Source organism: Myodes glareolus, chromosome 22 (genome assembly GCF_982192425.1).
Source record: "Myodes glareolus chromosome 22, mMyoGla1.1, whole genome shotgun sequence".
Taxonomy (NCBI): Eukaryota; Metazoa; Chordata; class Mammalia; order Rodentia; family Cricetidae; genus Myodes; species Myodes glareolus.
The window spans coordinates 14,432,105-14,451,912 of record NC_142047.1 but is presented as its reverse complement, the minus strand read 5'-3'; the positions used below and the strand labels follow the sequence as shown (position 1 = coordinate 14,451,912).

Below are 19,808 nucleotides of genomic sequence, written 5' to 3'. Positions count from 1 at the left end.
ACTATGTAATGCACAAAAGGTGCTTATATGTAATGCATTACATCAGGCCTCTGTATACTTTTAAGTTTATTTGGCATTTCTTCACAGCAGATATTGTACTACATGTTTTCATGCATGGGGTCTGATACGCTTCCCTGTTATTCTAGGCAGCAGCGAAACAGGCTTTCATGTAACCCACACTGGCTTTAAACTCATTATGTAGTTGAGAACGACCTTAAACTTCTGATTCTCCTGCCTTCTCTTCCTAAGTGCTGGGATTACTGGGGTACACTACGCCTGGTTTTATGGAGTGCTGGTAATCAAACCCAGGCCTTCGAGCACGACAGTCACCGTAGCAACTGAGATACATCCATAGTCAAAGCAGTACCTTTTAGTTTCCAATTTATAGATAGATGGAACAGAAGTTAATTATATTTGTTCAAGTGGTAAAGCAGAGTGGGTCTTAAACCCAGGAAGTCTGAGTCTGGGTTCCAGGACTCAGTAGTAGGGCTCAGTGCACATGGGTTTTTTCTTCATTTGAGTAGATACAGATTGATGGCTTAATGAAGATTACTCAAAGCATATAAAAATAACATTTATTAGGCTGGAGCAATGGTTCAGTGGTTAAGAGCACTGGAGTTTGAGTCCCAGCACCAACATGGCAGCTCACTGTCTGTAACTCTAGTCTTCGCGGACCCGGCATCCTTTTCTGGACTCTACTGGCACCAGGCACACATGTGGTGTACAAACATATGTAGGCAAAATGCTTATAAACATAAAATAAAGCAAATGAATGTTAAAAAAATAAACATTTATTAACTTAGGTCGTATAACACTGATTTAGTGAAACAAAATAAAAAAAATCACAAAAACAGGTAAAATATCTGTGACGCCTTTTGGCTTGAGATGTACATTCTAGGTGAAGTCAGAGACTTCCTTAAGCTTAACAGAGAAGCAAATGGTCCCAATTCCATCCCACAGGAGAAGACAGACCTGAGTCTATGGAGATGTCATGGTGATCTATTTCCATGAGAGGTGCCTAGTGCTCGTGTCCTCCATATGGAGACAATCCTCAGCACGCCTGGTATGCAAGTTAGACAAGACTGCCCTTCATTTTCCACACTGCACAGGACGGCAGTGGAACGGAAATCACTCTGCTGTGGCTGCCTGAGCTTTGGCAGCATTTTCCAAAATCTTCCTTTTCCATTCTTCATAATCCTGCGCCACACTTTCATCTTTCGGGGGTTTATGTGGGGTTTCTATTACTTCTAGTTCTGTAAGACAAAGTTACCAAAAGTAATTTCAAACTTATAGTTACAAATGGCATAAAAGTAAAAATTAAAAGTATCTACTTCAATTAGTGTAAAAGAATGAAACCCTAAGGTGAAATCTAACATGGCAGCGTTCACTTTTCTTTCTTTTACATGCTAAGTGTTCTAAGACACTGAACAACAGTTTGTATTCAAGTAATCCCATCACAAACAGTATGAAGTAGGTGCTAACATTAATCAGGTTTTACAGATTAGGACACTGAAGTTTGTTGAAATTGTGTTACCTTTTCAAATGCACACAGCCAGTGGGTATTGTTAAGCAATTAAAAATGAGGTCATTAACATCAGATTGTCTTTGTAGCTAGAGTTCCTATGTAAGTAACTAGAACTTGACTTGAAAATACATTTTTAGGGGAAAAAAATGTAGCCAATCACAAAAGTTACTTTTCTGATTATCCAAACAGGGACCTCCTCACATTAGAACACACTTACATAAAGGAAGTGAGTAGTTTGACTCAATCAGATCTTTTCTGTTCTCCTTTTAGGTTCAGTCCGCTAAGACTTGCTGCTCAACTACGAGGTGGAGTTCTCTGAATCAGTTTTGGGTTTGGTGCTGCCCAATTTACAAGTCAGTCTCTGTTTAAATTTTATTTTATTTGCCAAAAGATTCTATCAGACACAAAGCAGGATATAAACCCAGGCAGCTGAGCTACCCACACTCATGCACACGTTTTCTTCAGCTCACTGTGTGGCCCTGAGGTCTAGAACTTGCCTTGTAGACCAGGCTGGCCTTGACTCAGAGATCTGCCTGCCTCTGCCTTTGAGTGCTGGGATTAAAGGAGTAAGGGATGTTGGGATTAAAGGTGTGTATCACCATGCTTATATGGCACGTACTTTTAAAAATTAGGCAAATTTTTATTTTTTGGCCACTTTAGATATATTTTTACTTACACTTCTGTTACTTCCATTTAATTTTTACTTAAAAAGTTGTAGATGGTATTAATGTATCACCTATGCTGGCCTGGAATTCACTATATATACCAACTGGCCTTGGCCTTGAGCAATCCTCTTGTGTCTATCTTCAGAGTGCTAGGATTGCAGGTGTGTACCGCCACACCTGGCTTGAAAAATAGATCTTATCCAGAGATAGTTAGTGGATAGGCTTTTCTCTAGTGCTGGCTCTTATCATGTAAACTAGGAACATCACAGGATTGCTCACGGCAAAAATCACACAGCACCAGGACAACTAGCATGCCCCTACCTTTTGCTGGTGGTTCAATCAATATCTTCTTTTTTTTCAGTGCTGGACTTGCTAAATCTCCAGAGTCTCCTTTCAGAAAAGGAAAAAGTGGTTTCAAGGTTAATTTTTTATTCAATTTTATTATTTGGTTATATAGGTCCTTAGTTGAATCACAGAAATTCAAAACCGAGAAAAAAAAAAAAAAAGGAAAGGCAGATAATCTTGCTCCTCTTGTTTCTCTTGTTAGACATGAGAATCACTTCCATCCTATTATGGAACTCAGAGGCTGGCGTTTAACACTGAAGTTTCTTTGAGTCAGGGTTTCACTATGCAGTGCGGGCTGACCTGGAACTCACCATGTAGACCAGGCTGGCCTCAAACACAGGTATCTGCCTGCACCTGCACCCTGAGTGCTGGGATGGCTGCTTGGCTGATGTTGATGTTTCTATTTTTCAGGCATGGATTTGTAGAATCATAATTTTTAAGGTACTAAACCATTCATTGTATTTGAAGAACTGACATGTCAATTTTCTCACTAAAGAATTCATAAACCAGCATTTTCAACTACAGAATACTCACTGTTAATCTGCTGCCCAATCTTCTCTAACTGTTTACACAGACGATCAAATATTGCTTTTTTCACACCGGATGTAGTTATCATTTTCGTTTTATCCACTTTTAGCTTCAGAATTCTAAAAAATAATTTTATAAGTTTGTTTTTTTCAATATCACCAATTTTCTTGTTAAGTTAATCAGATTACAAATTTATTATCCATTGCCTACACTTTACTAAGATTCTCCAGCTGCCTAGCTCTTCTTCTATCCCAAATGTCATTAGCTAGAAGCTTATAACTTTGCTCTCTTATTGAATCAGGAACTAAAGTGCATCTGTTCTGCAATAAATGGGGCAAATAAAGACATCTGTTGTAGAGCTTCATGCCTCTTAGATGTTACCAATCTGGAGAATGGACTCATAATATCTTTAAGTGTTCAACTTGCTTTGAAAATGTTTCTATTTATTTATACAAGAATGCCATATCACTTTGCTCCACTGCCAAAACCCAAAACCCTACTCATATTCTTCTAGAGCAAGCAATTAAAGACAAAACAAAACAAAACAAAACAAAACAACTGGGGCTGGAGAGATGGCTCAGTGGTTAAGAGCACTAGAAGGCCTGGGTTCAATTCCAGCACCCACATGGTAGCTCACAGTCACCTGTAACTCCAGGGGATCCAATGCCCTCTTTAGGACTCCACAAGCAGCACATGTATGGTACACATGCACACACACTTCAAGAAAATAACCATTTCTTGCTCAATTTAATATAATTCTAAAAGTGGAGTTCTTTCAGTCTTTTGTAACACCAGCTACATTCCTTTCTTGTACAATCAAATATCCTCGTTGAACTGAAAGGATATTGGCTGTGAATGATGACTCCTAGGTATACTGCTAATCAAGCCAAACACATCAAAATTAATGACTAGATAGTGAGAAATACATTCTTTAATAAACTACTACATGATTCTTATGTAGAAAGTTCTCTCAAAAGGTGAAATAACATAACTTCAAAGTTATAAAAATTATTAGTATTTCATGGCAATAATTCAGTATGTATACTGATAAATAAATATTTTGATGATTCAAACATAAGAATTTATTTCAGAAATGTTTTATACGCAGATGAACAGTTATAGGCAGTACTTTTTAAACGCTATGCCTGGGAAATCAAACATGACCACTGTACTGACAGATTTTTATCACTTATGAAAAGTAGGGCTTGAAATGAGAATACCTTGCTTATTTATATACATGGTTGTCACTTGGAAAGTAAACTTCGTGAAACACTAGTTCTAAGTTGGTAGCTATATTACCAAGTAACCAAATATCTGAACACTGGGCCACAAACCACAGTGTCACAGATTTATAGTAGACAATGTGCTGAGCTGAAGTCAGTGGAATTATAAACATTCTTCAGGAATGAAAAACTCACATTCTGGCAACATTTCCCAATGGTAAAAGAACACTTAGACTGGAGCGGGGTGTTGAGGCACACACACTTGATCTCAGCATTTGGGAGTCTGAGGCAGGAGGATTACCATAAGTTTAAGGCCAGCCTAGGATCCACAGCAACTTTCAGGCCAGCATGGACACGCCCACAGCAGCCCCTCCCCACCCACAGCCCACTTACTTGCACGCTGAAAGTAGGGCAGCAGTGGTGAAGAGCGGCCTGGACAAGTCGAGATCTGCTCGCTGTGTTTCCGCAAGACTGGACTCATAGCTAGGAGAAGCAATATTTGCGAATTATTTGTCAGGGAGTATTATTTCAAAGGGGCTCGAAATGCAATGAAATAATTTAGAAACAAAACTTAGGTGTAGCTCCAGCTGGCTTCTGACTTGAATACACACCTTTGTAGTATCTTTGAAGCCATGTTCACTGCTTCTGTGCAGCCGAACTGTACAGCTAGGTCTCTTATTCCAATATTTGAATTTAATCCCAATAAACACTCAAAAGATTTAAGGCAGCTCTGATACATCTTCTTGTTCAAGCCAGACAGCTTAATTAAATAAGCCTTTGAAAGGAAAAACACACAAATTTTAAGTTCAACATATATCCTTAGATATTTATTAAGTGGTATTAATTATATTAACGTTATTTAACTCAAAAATCAACAAGCATGTCAAGCAGACTACTATTTCAAAGAACTCATACTACAGAAGGGTATAATCATGCATGCATACAAATGATTTAAAAATGATTAAATACTGTCTAAGCTGTGTAAAATATCAGAGGGAGACACATATGTGCGACTTTGTTAGAAATGTGCAATTACTGGGGAAATAAGGGAATATGGGAGAGAGTGAGAAAGGTGTGTATCTGGAAGAAAGGGGGAAGAACAGAATACCCCACCACAGTAGGGCACCAACTCCATCTGGGGGAGTAGAGTGAGGAAGGTGTGTGTCTGGAAGAAAGGGGGAAGAACAGAATACCCCACCACAGTAGGGCACCAACTCCATCTGGGGGAGTAGAGTGAGGAAGGTGTGTGTCTGGAAGAAAGGGGGAAGAACAGAATACCCCACCACAGTAGGGCACCAACTCCATCTGGGGGAGTAGAGTGAGGAAGGTGTGTGTCTGGAAGAAAGGGGAGGAGAGCAGGAGACCCCACCACAGTAGGGCACCAACTCCATTTGGGGGAGTCAGGGGAGCAAGCAGAATCACATTAAGACAAAAAAGGAACTTGTCAGAAAAGAATCCAGGGGTGGGGTGGGAGGAGTGTGCATTCACAAAACTACAAGTCACTATTACAGCTTGGGGTCAGGGTAAAAGAGATCAAAGCATTGGATAGCGATAGAAAGTGAACAAAGCTTTAACAAACACATCAATTATGACACAAGTACTGTTAGATACATTACACAAAGAGATTTTTTTTAAATCGAGCCATAACAATAATCCAGCGAAAGACTTTTTTTTTTTTAAATCCTCACTTTATGGTAGAAACTGGCAGCTCACAGAGCTAGTAAATAGTACTAACATTTGGTTCCAACATGTGATTCTTCCTGACTCTAAAACACTAAAACATTAAGGATTTTGAGAAGTCCTGGTTCAACTTTCAACAGCTGAGATCCAGAACAGCAGTGAAGAACCTGTGGGCACGTCTAGGGGGATTATGTAACTCGATTAACTGAAGTGGGAAGATGTGCTCACTGTGGGTGGATTCCTGCCACAGGATCCTGGACTGTGTAAAAAGGAGAAAGTGAACCAGGTACAATGATTCACTGATTTCTACTTCCTGGCTGTAGCTGTCATGTAGATTCGTCAAGTCCTTCGACTTCTGTGCCAGGATAGATTGTACCCTTAGTTAAGCGCTAGAAACCCTCTCCTGTGAGCTGCTTTTATTGGGGTAACTTATCACAGCAACATGAAAAGCCACCCCCAAGAAGATGAAAATGAAACAAAGAAGGCTGAGCGCACATCAGATCGTTCACATGTCATATGGAGGCACGTACTCTATCCAGGGGGCACTCCATGCAGGCTGCGGCAAGGTCGAGGCATATGACGGCACTGCTGGTTTCTGAGCTGTGTGCAGACAGACCGGTGCACTTCACCTTGGACAGCCGCAAGTACTCTTCTGCTTTCCTGGGTAGAAATGCAATACGTTCACTAAGATTGTTCCAGAACTCAGTCCAACACTAAGGCAAAGAATTGACTGCAGCATGGTGGACTCATACCCCATTTAACTTCTGTGCAAGTTCATTTGGGGCTTAGAATACACATCCTTTGGAGAAGGGAAGTTCTATAGAATAGAACCAAAATGACTCTAGACCTAGCTGTGTTCCAAGCGCTTTTAAAGAAGACTAAATTCAAGTCTCCCCAAACAACCCCTCTCCTTCTAACATTACTCGAAGAAGTATTCAGAGGTGAACGCAGGCAGGTTAGAGTAAATCAAATTCTTTCTTTCTCTTCCTTAAAGTGGTTCTCAGTTTTGGAGGGTTGTCTGAGTCCCATCCCATTTCTGACCAGTAGTCCCGGGATGAGGCGTACAAACGAACGTTTTATTTCTAACAAGATGACACTGTTGCTGCGGCGGGCTCGGGGCCACATTTTACAGTCCTCTATTTAAATGGTTACGGAGTCGTCTCCACATCTACTTCAGTGCTCCTTTCTTCCCCTCCCCTCATCTCACTGGGTGCTGAGGTTCGTGGCCTGGTTCTGCTCTATCAGTCTGCCTGCAATAGCTTCACTTCCAACGACAAATCATACACCGATCCTCCCAGTCACAGGGCTTCTGAAGACCGAGGCGATCTGGGCCACTCGTGACACATTTTTCCACGAGTGGCACTATCTAACAAACCAGCCTCAAAGCCACTGGAACCTTTCCTGAATTCTTACGCCCTCCTCGTTCTTCCAGCTTTTCACTCTGCACTGTATTATACCTGACTCTTGCCATTTACAGTCATATCCACAGGGTCTCGCGTGACTGGCTCACGCCGTAAACAGGTTCTCGAGCCTGAGAAATGACCAGAGGTTCACCCTGACTGGTTTCCTTTCCGACTGCAGCGCACGCATCCCACAGAGCTAGACGACTACGAACTACGCGCTCTCAAGTCATCCCAACAAGCCTGAAAGTTTTTCTCGCGGTAGGGCGGCCCGAGTCTCGCTCAGACCCGTGTGCGGTCATTCCCGCACCGCCAGTGCCTCCAGCGTCGCCCTGGGGGGGGGGGATCCAGGGCCGCGGGGTAGGGACGTATCCCAGAACGCACGGCCGCACTCACCTCAGGACACCCGGCTCCGCAAGACCGAGGCGCGGGGCTAGGCGCCGCACCAGCTCCGACTCCATCGCAGGAAGAAATGCGCGCGGAAATGCAGACTGACAGAGCGCTAAGACCCGCCCCCGGCGCGTCCGGATTGGTCGCGACAAGAAAAATGAGAGCGTCCCGGAAGCCAATCCTGGTCTTTCTTCTGCGCAAGTGCACACGAGGGTGCTCTGGTCCCAATGAAGTGAACGAGCACAGCTCTCTATGGCTGCTCCTTCTGCCCCGATTCCCCTCAACACGGCTTCGCTTCCCGCTGTCCGTAGCCCGCGGCGTCGCAGGACCGGTCTCGCCCCGCCCCGTCCACTACACACTACCGTCTGCCTCTCCCCCCCCCCCCAAACCCACGCGAGACTTGAAGTAGACCAATCGAAAAGCCGCTACCGGGAGAGGGCGGAGCTAGAGAGGGCGGGGCTCGGGAGGCCGCGTCACCTGACGGCGGGCGGCTCCGGTGGAGTAGGCTCTGCTGCTTGCGGGTCCACGGAGTCGCCATGGTGAGTGCGGGGAAGCCATGGGCCGGTGGGTCGCCCGGGTCTTCGTCCTCGCTTGCTCCCGGCGGACGGGGAGCCTCGCGGGCAGTGTCGGGGCCGGACGTTCCGATCGAGGCCGTCCTCGCTGGACGGGGCCTGCGGGATGGGGCACGGGCTGCGGAAGGCCGCGAGTAGGCTGCGGTGGGTTGCAGTGGGCGGTGGCGCTGGCTTTGGTCTTTGCCCGGAGACCGGGCGGCCTCTCTAAGGGGTGTCTGGGGCTGGAGGTTCTGGGTGTCGGCGGAGGCCTGCAGCCTGCTTGGAATGGCCCCCTTCCGCGAGTCGGAGTCCCAGGTCTGCGGTTCCGAAGATGAGTTGAGGCTGAGAGGAGCCTCCGAGCTTTGGGCTGGCGCGGTAGCTGGGACGCACCCTGATGGTGCCTCTCCACCTTTGTGCTCAGCTGTGGTCGCGGGCCCCATGGCTTTTCTCTGCTTGAAAGATCTTCCAGCGGGGCCGCATAGCCCCCTAATCTTGCAATGCTGTCAGCGAATTCTAGGGACTTGCTCACGTGAGTTTCCCGTAGGGCTGGCTCATGCTTGCTTTCACCGAACCCAGCCATCAGAAAGGAGACCAGTTTTCCTTTCTCCTTCGTTCACCGAGGACTCTAGCGCGCTTGCTGGAAGCAGTGGTTCTCCTTTGCGTTTCTTTATGATGGTAGCCCGTCGTGGCGCGGCACTTATAGCTTCATGAACACGAACTTCCTCAAAATTCGAACCCTGTCTGTATTCCACAGGGCAAGTTGTCACCTGCATCCCACTAGCTGCACTATACAGATGTACGCTGCACTGAACAGATAATGTTTTGGGATGATGGTGTGCTTTTATGTACGTTTTAATTATTTCAGTATCCGTTCTTTGTATTCACAATTCTGTATTTCACTATTTCACTTTAAGTGTGTTAGTAGAAAAACCCTGTATTAAATATTTTTGTTGTTGATTTTGTTGAAGTGAGGCTTGGAGATTATCTTGCTAGGTTCCGACCAGCCTGGTATTCGTGGTCCTCTGTTCCACTGTTCCTCTGAACTCAGCTTGCTGAGTTCTGAACTTTTGCTCCCATAATTTGCTAAATCTTTGATGTGCACTACTTTAATATAGTATTTTGTTTTACAAGATGGTTTTTCCCCCCTCAAAACTTTTGCAGTCCGGATTTTGTACAAGACTGGTGTGAAGTTTAACTTTAGAATTTGTTTTTTCAACACTTCCTAGTTGGCGTAGAGTGTTACACAAAGCATTTGCGGATACTCTTCAGACTCCATTTATGTGCTGGGTGAGCCAGACTGGAGCAGTTTTTCCTGTAAATTTTATTGAGAAACCAAACCTAGGTATCAGTTCTGTCATAGGCAGTCTTTGAGTCTCATTTTTGCATCTGGAAACAAGTATTGGTCTCATTGGTTCCTCCTAGAACTCCTGAGTCCAGTTCAACTCCCAAATCATCTGGTGGAGGAGACATGCTTTTGAAACATATTGTAGTACAGTACTTTGTGGTTATAATGGGATAGAGTTGTGTCAGGAGCTTGGGGAAGATTTTGGGAGGTAATGTGAACAGATTCTGAGGAGAACGGACAGGAATTCTCAGCATGGAGAGAAAAGAATATTGCTGTTTAGTGTTCCTGGTGTGATCTCTCCTAAGACTTTTGGGGTGTTGTTAAGTTAGGGTATGTTGGAGCTCAAAAGTGTAGGGCTTTTTGTTGTTTGTTTTTTTCTTTTTGCAGTTCTAGGGATTGAACCCAAGTCCTTCAGACATAAACTCCAACACAAACTCCCTAACCAAATTGATTTTAAGTTCCTGTACACTCATCATCCTTTGAAGTATTTGTGCCTTACCAAACCATTTTAACTACCATTCTCATCAACATGGTCAAATTTGGTGTCTTTAAGGGATTAGTTTTCATCTTACTGTTGCTTTATGGTGTGTTGTCATATTACATCTGCAGCTTATCAGTGAGAAAATTGACCAACAAATAGTTCCTACAACCAGTGGAGGTAATTGCTTTCATTTAAAAGGAACATGCTAATAACTAACGCTTATGAAGTCTTTATTACTAAGTTATACATTCAGACTTTGTGTGCTGTTTTATTTTCTAAGTCTATACCAAAAAATGTGTGACCTCTTATAGTCTATTTTATAGCTGCATAGTAAAGGTTATTTACACACAAAGCTGCAAACAGTCCTTATTTCTAAGGTGAGTGAACCAATATGTGTATATATGTTTATATTTACATGTATATATGTTTATATTTACATATATGCACATACATGCATACACAATACAGTCTTTAAAAGAAGGGAAATTTTGACAAATACTTTCATACAGATGAACCTTGGACATAACTCTAAATGAAATAAGCCAGACACAAAGGAAAAAGGCTGCATAATTCCATGTATATTAATACCTGTAGTAGTAAAATTGCTTGTCTGAGGGATGTTGTGTTTGGGAGTGTTGCTAGCTTCAGTGGGTGCAGTCTCCATTTGGAAAGGTGAAGATGTTTGGAAGGCGATAGTCACTGCACAGTGCACTTTTGTGGAAGATGATGCTCACTGTGCAGTGCACTCTGTGGTAGATCTTGCTGCTATAAAACTGTTCTAGCACTGTAGGGTAGCTCAGCAGTTACAAGAATTTACTCCTGCAGGAGACCCAAGTTCAGTACCTTTGTTGGGTGGCTCACAGCTACCCAACACTCCAGGGCTCTGTAATCCTCCACACTTCTGGTTTTTATGGGCATTCACTTCCACATGCTCCCCCCACCCACATATACACACACAGTTATATATATCTATCTCTACATATCTATCTATCTATCTATCTATCTATATATATTTAAAAAATGTTAAATCTTAAAAGTCCTGTATCACTGCTTCTAAGTTGACTTTGAGTGTTTGTAAACTCTCTTGCATTTAGATACAAAGAACACACACACACACTTATGTGTGTATACATACATAATACACAAACACACACACACACACACCCATATGAAGATTGATTTCCAAAGTATTTAGAGTACCAGCCAATGTGTAGTAAATTTCATCTAGTGTGAGTGTTAGTGTATGCTTAGTATATGTGAAGCCCTCAGGTTCTAGCCACAGCATTATGCCAGTCAGGACAGAGTAGACAGGAATATTAGAAGTTCAGGGCCATCCTCAGCTACAAAGTTAATTTAAGGCTACATCACACCCTTGACAGAAAAAAAAATCATTTTTCATTCATTTGGAATATTTTTAAGCTTAGTTTTGTTTTTGGTCTTTTTCTTTTTAGCAGGGTTTACTCTGTAGCTGGGACTAGCTTTGAACTTGTAATCTTCAACCTCCAGGATGCTGAGATTATACGCATGAGCTACCATGTCTAGTTTAAGTTCGATTCCTTAAATGCTACTGTCCTTTTTACCTCTGAAAAAACTATTTATTTATTTATTTATTTAACTTTTGAGACAGGGTTTCTCTGTAGTTTTTGGTGCCTGTCCTGGAACTAGCTGTTGTAGACCAGGCCTCGAACTCCCAGAGATCCTTCTGCCTCTGCCTCCCGAATGCTGGGATTAAAGGCGTGGGCCACCACCGTCCGTAGTTTTTTTTTTCTTTATCCAAAATTAAACCAAGACACAATATTCAATCCAAAATTAAACTAAGTTTTTAGGTTTTATATAAAAGCTTTTAAGTTTTATAAACCATTGTATTTCAGAAGTGGATTTTTTTTGCTGTTTAACCTTAATAAAGTATTTTGATTGTCTTAGATTTGAAACATGAAATTGTACTTTCATGTTTATATGTAAATCCTTCTACTTTTTCTAATTCATTATATAGAGAGGTACTTTTCCTATAGTTGGTCTTAAAATTTTTAAATGGAATTTATATAAAATAAACAAGTCTGATTTTCTGTTACTTTTCCCTTTGTTCCAAATATTTTCCTACCTCAATAGAAAGTTCTGTAGATGCTTTGCTCACGTTTCCTTCTCTAAATTAGTAGATCTGTTTAAGATATTTCACTTAAATGAAGTCTCATAGCATGCATTTGCATCGGACTTCTTTCATTTGGTGTAATGTTTTCTATGTTGATTTATGTAATATGCATGTTTCAATACTAGAGACCTTTTTATGGCTTAATGATAGCCTATTGTGTATTTTTACTGCCTATCTATTAATCCACTTTAAATCAGATATATGATCTAAAAGGTCTAGAATCAGTTAATCTGTGCGGTGAACATTTATGAAGCACACATTGTGTATATTGGATCTCAAACACACCATTATATATAATTATATTGTTAGGCATGTTGCGGTAGTAATGTAATCATGGTGTTATTTAACATGAAATATTAGTTTATTCTACTTGACAGGGAGAATGAGTTCATTTTATAAGCAGTTTTGCTGATGGCATGGAGGAGTAGATTTGCTTTTTTTTCTGTTTATCTGTGTTTTTGAAATAGTAAGTATTCGAGGAGACTGTCTTTACTATTTTCTATTGTAAGTCATTATCAATTCCAGCTATCTTATTTCCAAGTTGTTTGGTTTTTGTTATAAGGGAAGGGACTGCTGTGTTCTTAGAAACTTTTTTCTGGGTGTAAAAGTATATTAAAATGTAGATGAAAGTAGTTGAGAGGGAAAGAGAAGTTCTTAAAAATTTGGAGTATGCTAGGCTTCATATAAGAAATAGCTTGGCTGTACAGCTATGCTTCAATGGGTTTAGAGCATATTAACAGAACATAGCCATAAACTACCACCACAATTTTTTTTTGATGCCAGATACTTTTTGTCTGTCTGTCTCTCCCTCTCCCTCTCTCTCTCTCTCTCTCCCTCTCTTCCCCCCCCCCCCGTGTGTGTGTGTGTGTGTGTGTGTGTGTGTGTCTGTCTGTCTGTCTGTCTATCTATCTGTCATTTTGAGACAGGGTCCCACTATATAGGTCTTGCTGTCCTGGTACTCACTATGTCAATTAGGTTGGCCTCAAACTCATAGAGATGTGCCTGCCTCTGCCTTCCAAGTACTGCGATTAAAGTCATGCATCACCACACCAGACTGAGGCCAGAATTTTTGAGTCAGTTCAGTTGACAAATTAGTTTGAGCTATGAAGTTGAAATGAAAGTTATGTAAAAATTTTGGAAAAGGACTATGACTAGAATTACAGAAATAACTTTTTTGGGGGGCTAGGAGAAAGTGCTTATGAGCCACTAATGAAAGTGTTTTTAAAATCTTCATTTCAGCCTACAACACAGCAATCACCCCAGGATGAACAGGAAAAACTCTTGGATGAAGCCATCCAGGCTGTGAAGGTTCAGTCATTCCAGATGAAAAGATGCCTGGTAAGAATGAAAATGTGAGAGATACAGTAGTATACTGCAGATTCCTAAGCAAGCATCTCTATTTCTAAAATGATGTAATTTCTGTGCCTTTGGTCCATAATCGCCACCAACAACTGTCTCAAATTCATCTGTGCTTAGCGCTGGGCATACTTTTGAATAGAGAGCCTTGCTTCTCTGAATTTTATTTATGCCTAGTACACTCAGGGGAAGGAGAGATCCTGACTTTTAGTTACACCTTATCATGTTAGTGGTTTTTTTACCTTATACCCGAGGAAAACGTAATATATAATGAGTGTTCTGTAAATACTTCATGAATGAATGTATTTGAATGCCTCAGCTTGAATTATTCAGTTAAGTGTTTTCACCTGAATATCCTGAGAACTTTTGAATATGTACTTTTATTATAGGAATTAGCTTAAAAACTATACTTAAAGATACATGTGGTGGTGTTGATCTCTGGAGGCAGAAGAAGATCAAGAATTTGAAGCCACTTCTGGTTTATATTTGAGACCCTTAAAACGTGAAAACAGAAATTACACATATCCTTGTTTAAATGTTTTTATAGTCTAAAGATAGGAATATTTGGCATAGATCCTTTATATTCTGTGTTAATGTTTTAAAGGATTGAACCAAATGGTCAGGTACTTTAAGCTATACATTGCTGGAGTGATGATGATGTTTTAAAGTGTCTTATGTTTTCCATGTATGTATGTGGTATGGAGTCCAGAGGTTTTCCTCAGTTGCTCTCCATCTCGTTGACAATTTCAATTTCATACATCTATACACTAAACTTAATTTGGTTATATTTGTGTTCCATTACCCTTTCTCCATATGTCTTATTGGTTTTGTGTATGAATATTTTGCCTGTATATATATTTGTGTGCCACATATGTACCTGGTGTCCTCAGAGGCCAGAAGAGGATGTCAGATTCCCTGCAACTGGAGTTATAGACATCTGTGAGCTGTCTTTTGGGTCCTGGGAATTGAACCTGGGTCCTCTTCAAGAGCAGCAAGTGTTCTTAACTTCTGAGCCATCCCTCTAACCCCTGTTCCCTTCTTGACCTCAGAGTTTGCCATTGGCAGTGGGGGTCCAAGTCTCCATACATTCTCTGATCTCAGAGTACAACCAGTAATGGGAACCTAAGTCTTGGCACCATCTGTGTTTTTAGATCATGACTAGCAATGAGTTCCTAAGCCTTTGTACACTACCTGGCTTCAGATCATGACAGTGCTGGGGCCCCAAGTCCTAAATTTTCCCTCTGATCTCAAAGTATGACTGACATCAGCAGGGTCCTAAGTACTAGTAGCCCTTCCTCACCTCTCTTTCCATCTTACTTTTTGAGATGGAGTCTCTACCTGAACCTGGAGCTCACTGACTGATTAGGCTAGACAGCCTGTGAGCTCCAGGGATCTACTGTGTCTTCCTCCTTAGGGAGGATTGCAGACGTGTGCTGCCATATCCCACTTTTACCTGGCTGGTGGGGATCTAAATGCAGGCCTTTACACTTACATAGGAAGCGCTTTTCTCTCTGAGAGAGATATCTCCCTAGTCCTGTTTCTTACTGTTCTAAAGCTCAATATTCTCTTATGTCTTACTGTTTTGGCTTTCTTATGAAAAATTCAGAAAGAATAGTAAATGTCTTAGAATAGAAAATGGGTTTTCTCTTGCTTGTTTCTCTTTCTGAACATGGGTAATATTTTTTGTTGTGTCCCCAAAATTGTAACTTGAGTGAAGTGGGGTGGCATATGATGGTTATAAAGCTTTGAAGATCACAAAGAAAGACTTACATGTACAGAAACTGCCGAGATGTTCTGTGACAAAACCATTGTTAGGGTAGAAACTTAGCATGCCCACTCTCTTGACTACAGGTCAGCTGTGAACTATTAGAACTAGTCTCTGGAGGGTGAGAAGTTTGAAGTTACTCTATGAAACATACAGTCTTAGTTATGAAAGCCTTGCAAGTTTTGGGGCCTTGGTGAGAAATTATCCCCCCGCCCTGCAAGGAGAGACTTGTGAAGCTGGGTTTTTTTTTGTGTCTAAAATAAGTGCTGTAGACTCTTAAAACTCGGTTACAGATCTTTAGTTAAATAGATCCAAGATAAATGTTTAGCTAAACTAAGCATTCTTATTATTTCTCTGCCATTTCTGTAGGACAAAAACAAGCTGATGGATGCTCTGAAACACGCCTCTAATATGCTGGGAGAACTCCGGACTTCTATGTTATCACCAAAGAGTTACTATGAACTTTGTATCTTTTGAATGTTGAAGTATAAAATATTTGAGCCATATTTATTTCTTGATAAGGCCAATTTTGTTGTTGTTGCTGGATTTTTTTTTTTTAAAGCAGAACTAATACAGATTTCTTAAGGAAAAGTGAGAGAAGAACCTTGAGATTGTGAGGGCCTCCAAGGAGGAATCCCCTATAGTTTTATTTTTTTTTTAAGATTTATTTTCCTTTATATGTATGAATGTTTTCTCTGTCTGTCTATAATGTGTGTATGTATGTATGTGTACCACAGTCATGACTAGTTCCTGCAAAGGCCAGAAGAGGGCATCAGAGTCCCTGGAACTGGAGTCACAGTTGTTTGTAAACCACTGTGTGGGTACTGGAACTCAAACTCAGGTCCTCTGGAAGAGCAGCCTGTGCTGCTGCTCCTGCTTCTTCTCCTTCTCTTCTTTTAAGAAATGGTTTCTTTATTTCCTAGTCCAGGCTAACCTCAAACTCAGCAGTCTTCCTATCTCAGTCTCCTAAGTTATAGGTATGAACTATCATATCTAGCTTTTATTTTTTCCTTGTTAAAAATTTCTAGAGTTAATTGTTCTTTTATTTTTCAGACAAAATAGTCCTCCTCCAGGCAGATAATCTAAATGAGAAAAGGAAAAGTTGCTTCCAGAGTAACCTTTTTTTTTTTTTTTTTTTGTGAACATTAATCTCTCCCCACCCCACTTTTTTTTTTTTTTCTAATGTTTGGTATTGACCTTAATTTTAGGTAGGCAGTTTTCCAATTAAACTAAATCTATACTCATATGCTTAACTTTCTTTAACTAGATTGCTCTTATCTCTGAATTTTTGAAAAATATTGAGGCTAGTAAGTGGCAGTTGTTTTTTAGATTTTGTCGTTATTTTCGAGGCAGGATCTTGCTGAGTAGTCTTGCTTGGCCTCTTAGCTCACAGTGATCCTCTTGCATCTGCCTGCTGTGTGCTGGGATTACAGGTGCATGCCACAATGCCTGGCAGCCTCTCCTCCTGCCCCCTTTTTAAGATGAGGAGATTGGTCTTGAATTCTTGGATTCAGCTGATCCTCTGTCTTAAGCCTCCCAAGTAGCTGAGATTTTTTTTGAGACAGTGTATTATGGTGTAGGTCAGACTGTCTTTGAACTCACTGTCCTCCTGACTGAGTCCTGGTTTCAGATATGTGCTACTACACCAGCTCAAAATTTTTTTAAATTTGTTTTTATGTGTATGACTATTTGCCAGTCATATACATTCATGCTGGTGCCCAGGGTTGTCAGAAGAGGGTACTAGATTCCCTGGAACTGGAGTTATAGATGATGGTGAGCCATCATGTATGTACTAGCAATTGCAAGAGCAGCCCATTAACTGAACATCTCTACAGACCAGCAGATCTTTATTTTTAAAGTAATAAAAGCCAATTGAAATTTTATCTTCTCTTTAAACATTCATTCTTATTGGAAGCCTAAGTGTAAAATACCTTCCCAGTGGGTTTTCTTTTGAACACATGATCCTGTAGCTGCAGCCTCATGAGTAGCTGGGATCATAGGCATGTACCCCTATGCCAGGAGTCTGAAAGTGTGTGCATTTTTTTGTTTGTTTGTTTTTGTTTTGATGGTGATGGAAATTGAAGGCCTTTCTCATGAGAGGTAAGTGCTGGCACTGCTGAGCTTCATCATTAGCCCTGCCCAATAGTTTTAATTATTCCAACAAGTAGTTGTAGAGTTGTTTTATTTATTGATTTACCTTTATTCTTAATCCTTAATCATAATTAAAAGATATGGCTATTTCTGATGAACTGCATTACTTGGAGGTTTATCTGACTGATGAGTTTGCTAAAGGAAGAAAAGTGGCAGATCTCTATGAACTTGTGCAGTATGCTGGAAACATTATTCCAAGGCTGTAAGTAATGAAGGTCTTTTATATCTATACTTTTTAGCCAGTGAAGTCTCATCTGATGAATAGTTATTGTTGAAAACTCATCTTTGCGTTTCTTGCCTTAAATAGTATCTTTTTTTCTTTTTGGAAATCTCTCCTTTTTCAGACAGCATCTCATTGCCTTGAATTCATTAACCTTCTGGCTCTGTTTCCCAAATGCTGGGAATGCAGGTGTGAGACACCATGACTAGCTAACACTGGCTTTATTAAAAAGACAGACACAGTAGCATATACCTGTAAATCCAGCACTTGGAGGCAGAGGCATTGGGCTGTCTGGTTTACATAACAAGTCAACTAGGAGCTATATAGTGAAAAAGAGCAGATGTGTGTATGGGAGAATCGAAAAAGAAAACAAAATCAGTACTTCCCACCAGCAACCATGGTTACCATAGTCTAAGAATATTAAATAGGAAGGTCCTAGAAGTAATTAAGTTTAAAATTGTGCACTATTCTAAGTAGCTTGCTATAACTTTTTATTGTTCCCCTGGGACTGTGAACTAGCACTATAGCCAGTGCCACCTCAGTTTCACTCACCTTACTTTATTCTCATTAAGTAGTCTTGTATCATCTCACATCATTGTAATATAGAGGAGAGACATTCACTTGTTTTCTTTTATTACAATGTACTGCTTTAGCTGTCATGTTAGCTACTGTGGTTTTTCACCTCGACTAATAAAGTAAATGTGTATGAATAGAGGAAAATAATGATACATACCAGCTTCAGTTTCAGTTATCCTCTAGGTATCCTGGATCATATTCTTCATGGGTAGGGGCCTGACACTGGGATCAGTCAGTGATACTATTATTTTTTTTAAATATTTTTAGTGTTATATTTAAAGTCAGATGATTTTCTCTCCGTAAACAATACTGTTAAGACAACATAGTTCCTGTCTTGTTTATTTAATATGTGTGTAGTGTGTTTGAACACAATCAGGTTTTCACATATTCTGCCTGTAATCAAATGTATTTTCTTACTTATTTCCTAGTTATCTGCTGATCACAGTTGGAGTTGTATATGTCAAGTCATTTCCTCAGTCCAGGAAGGATATTTTGAAAGACTTGGTAGAAATGTGCCGTGGTGTGCAGCATCCACTGAGGGGTTTGTTTCTCCGAAATTATCTTCTTCAGTGTACTAGAAACATTTTACCTGATGAAGGGGAGCCAACAGAGTAAGTAATCTTGGTTAAGTTGTAGTGTTGTTTTTTTTCCCCCATAATAAAATGTCCAAAAATTGTAGAAAAGTATACAGAAATAAGAATGTAAATGTCAGTAATTTTCCCATTCAAATTCACGTAGCATTTTGTGTCTAGATTTTCATTGCAATATAGAACTAATTCAGTATGCATTCTATGAGGCAAAATGTACTCATATTCAAATATGTATTTGGAAAAATTCTTTGGATTACAATTTGCTTTTTTAAATTTAATATTTAGTTTGTTTTGAGACAGGATTTTGCTATGTAACCTTGAGTGGCTGGTACTCACTGTAGGCCAGGCTGGCCTCTCAAGTGGTGGGCTTACAGGCCTCTAACATAGTTTATAACATTTTCCCATTACATTATATATCCTCATAAGTATGACTTTTAAAGGTGTTAGTTAGTGAAAAATCATAATAATGTGTGGAAACCTCTGTTTCTTTTGTGGCCTCTATTCTATTATTAAAATCCATGAGACTTTTTTCTCACAGCAATGGCAGATAGTAAGCTAGGTGTAGCGAACTTTTTATGTGATGGGTCCCTATAATTTCCTTTTAATTAAAGTTTATGTATTTTTTAAATTTCTAAGACAAACAAATCAGTAGATTTTAGTATGTGCATCAGTCCCTTTGAAACATCGTGTGTGTGATGATGATGATGTGTGTGTGGGGGAATGTGTTCATGCTATGCATATGGAGGTCAGAGGATAGCTTTATGGAGTTGGTTCTTTCCTTCTACCTTTAATGTGGGTTCTGGGAACCAAATTCAGACCAGCCGGCTTGTGTGATAATGCCTCTGTCCTCTGAACCACCTCACACTCT

General features: G+C 40.5%; 2 protein-coding genes across 3 annotated transcripts in view; one reads left to right on the top strand and one right to left on the bottom strand.

Moving 5' to 3' along the window:
- Positions 1–769: 769 nt before the first annotated feature.
- On the bottom strand, positions 770–8,098 carry Orc6 (origin recognition complex subunit 6). Its single transcript, XM_048434654.3, has 7 exons — positions 7,763–8,098; positions 6,497–6,626; positions 4,898–5,061; positions 4,680–4,769; positions 3,070–3,182; positions 2,512–2,580; positions 770–1,253 (listed from the first exon to the last, which is right to left on the bottom strand). The coding sequence occupies exons 1-7, from the start codon at positions 7,825–7,827 to the stop codon at positions 1,129–1,131; spliced, it is 756 nt and encodes a 251-aa protein (XP_048290611.1). The 5' UTR covers positions 7,828–8,098; the 3' UTR covers positions 770–1,128.
- A 42-nt stretch (positions 8,099–8,140) lies between these two features.
- The window catches only part of Vps35 (VPS35 retromer complex component), a 31,264-nt gene continuing 19,596 nt past the window's right edge, over positions 8,141–19,808 (top strand). Inside the window, exons 1-5 of one of the 2 annotated variants that reach the window (XM_048434653.3) lie at positions 8,141–8,295; positions 13,522–13,620; positions 15,773–15,869; positions 17,633–17,756; positions 18,779–18,961. In XM_048434653.3, coding sequence (XP_048290610.1) covers positions 8,293–8,295; positions 13,522–13,620; positions 15,773–15,869; positions 17,633–17,756; positions 18,779–18,961 — 506 coding nt within the window. In that variant the 5' untranslated portion in view covers positions 8,141–8,292. Of the gene's footprint in view, positions 8,296–9,119; positions 9,153–13,521; positions 13,621–15,772; positions 15,870–17,632; positions 17,757–18,778; positions 18,962–19,808 lie in introns of those variants that run through there. The other variant, XM_085682037.1, reaches the window with a different exon arrangement.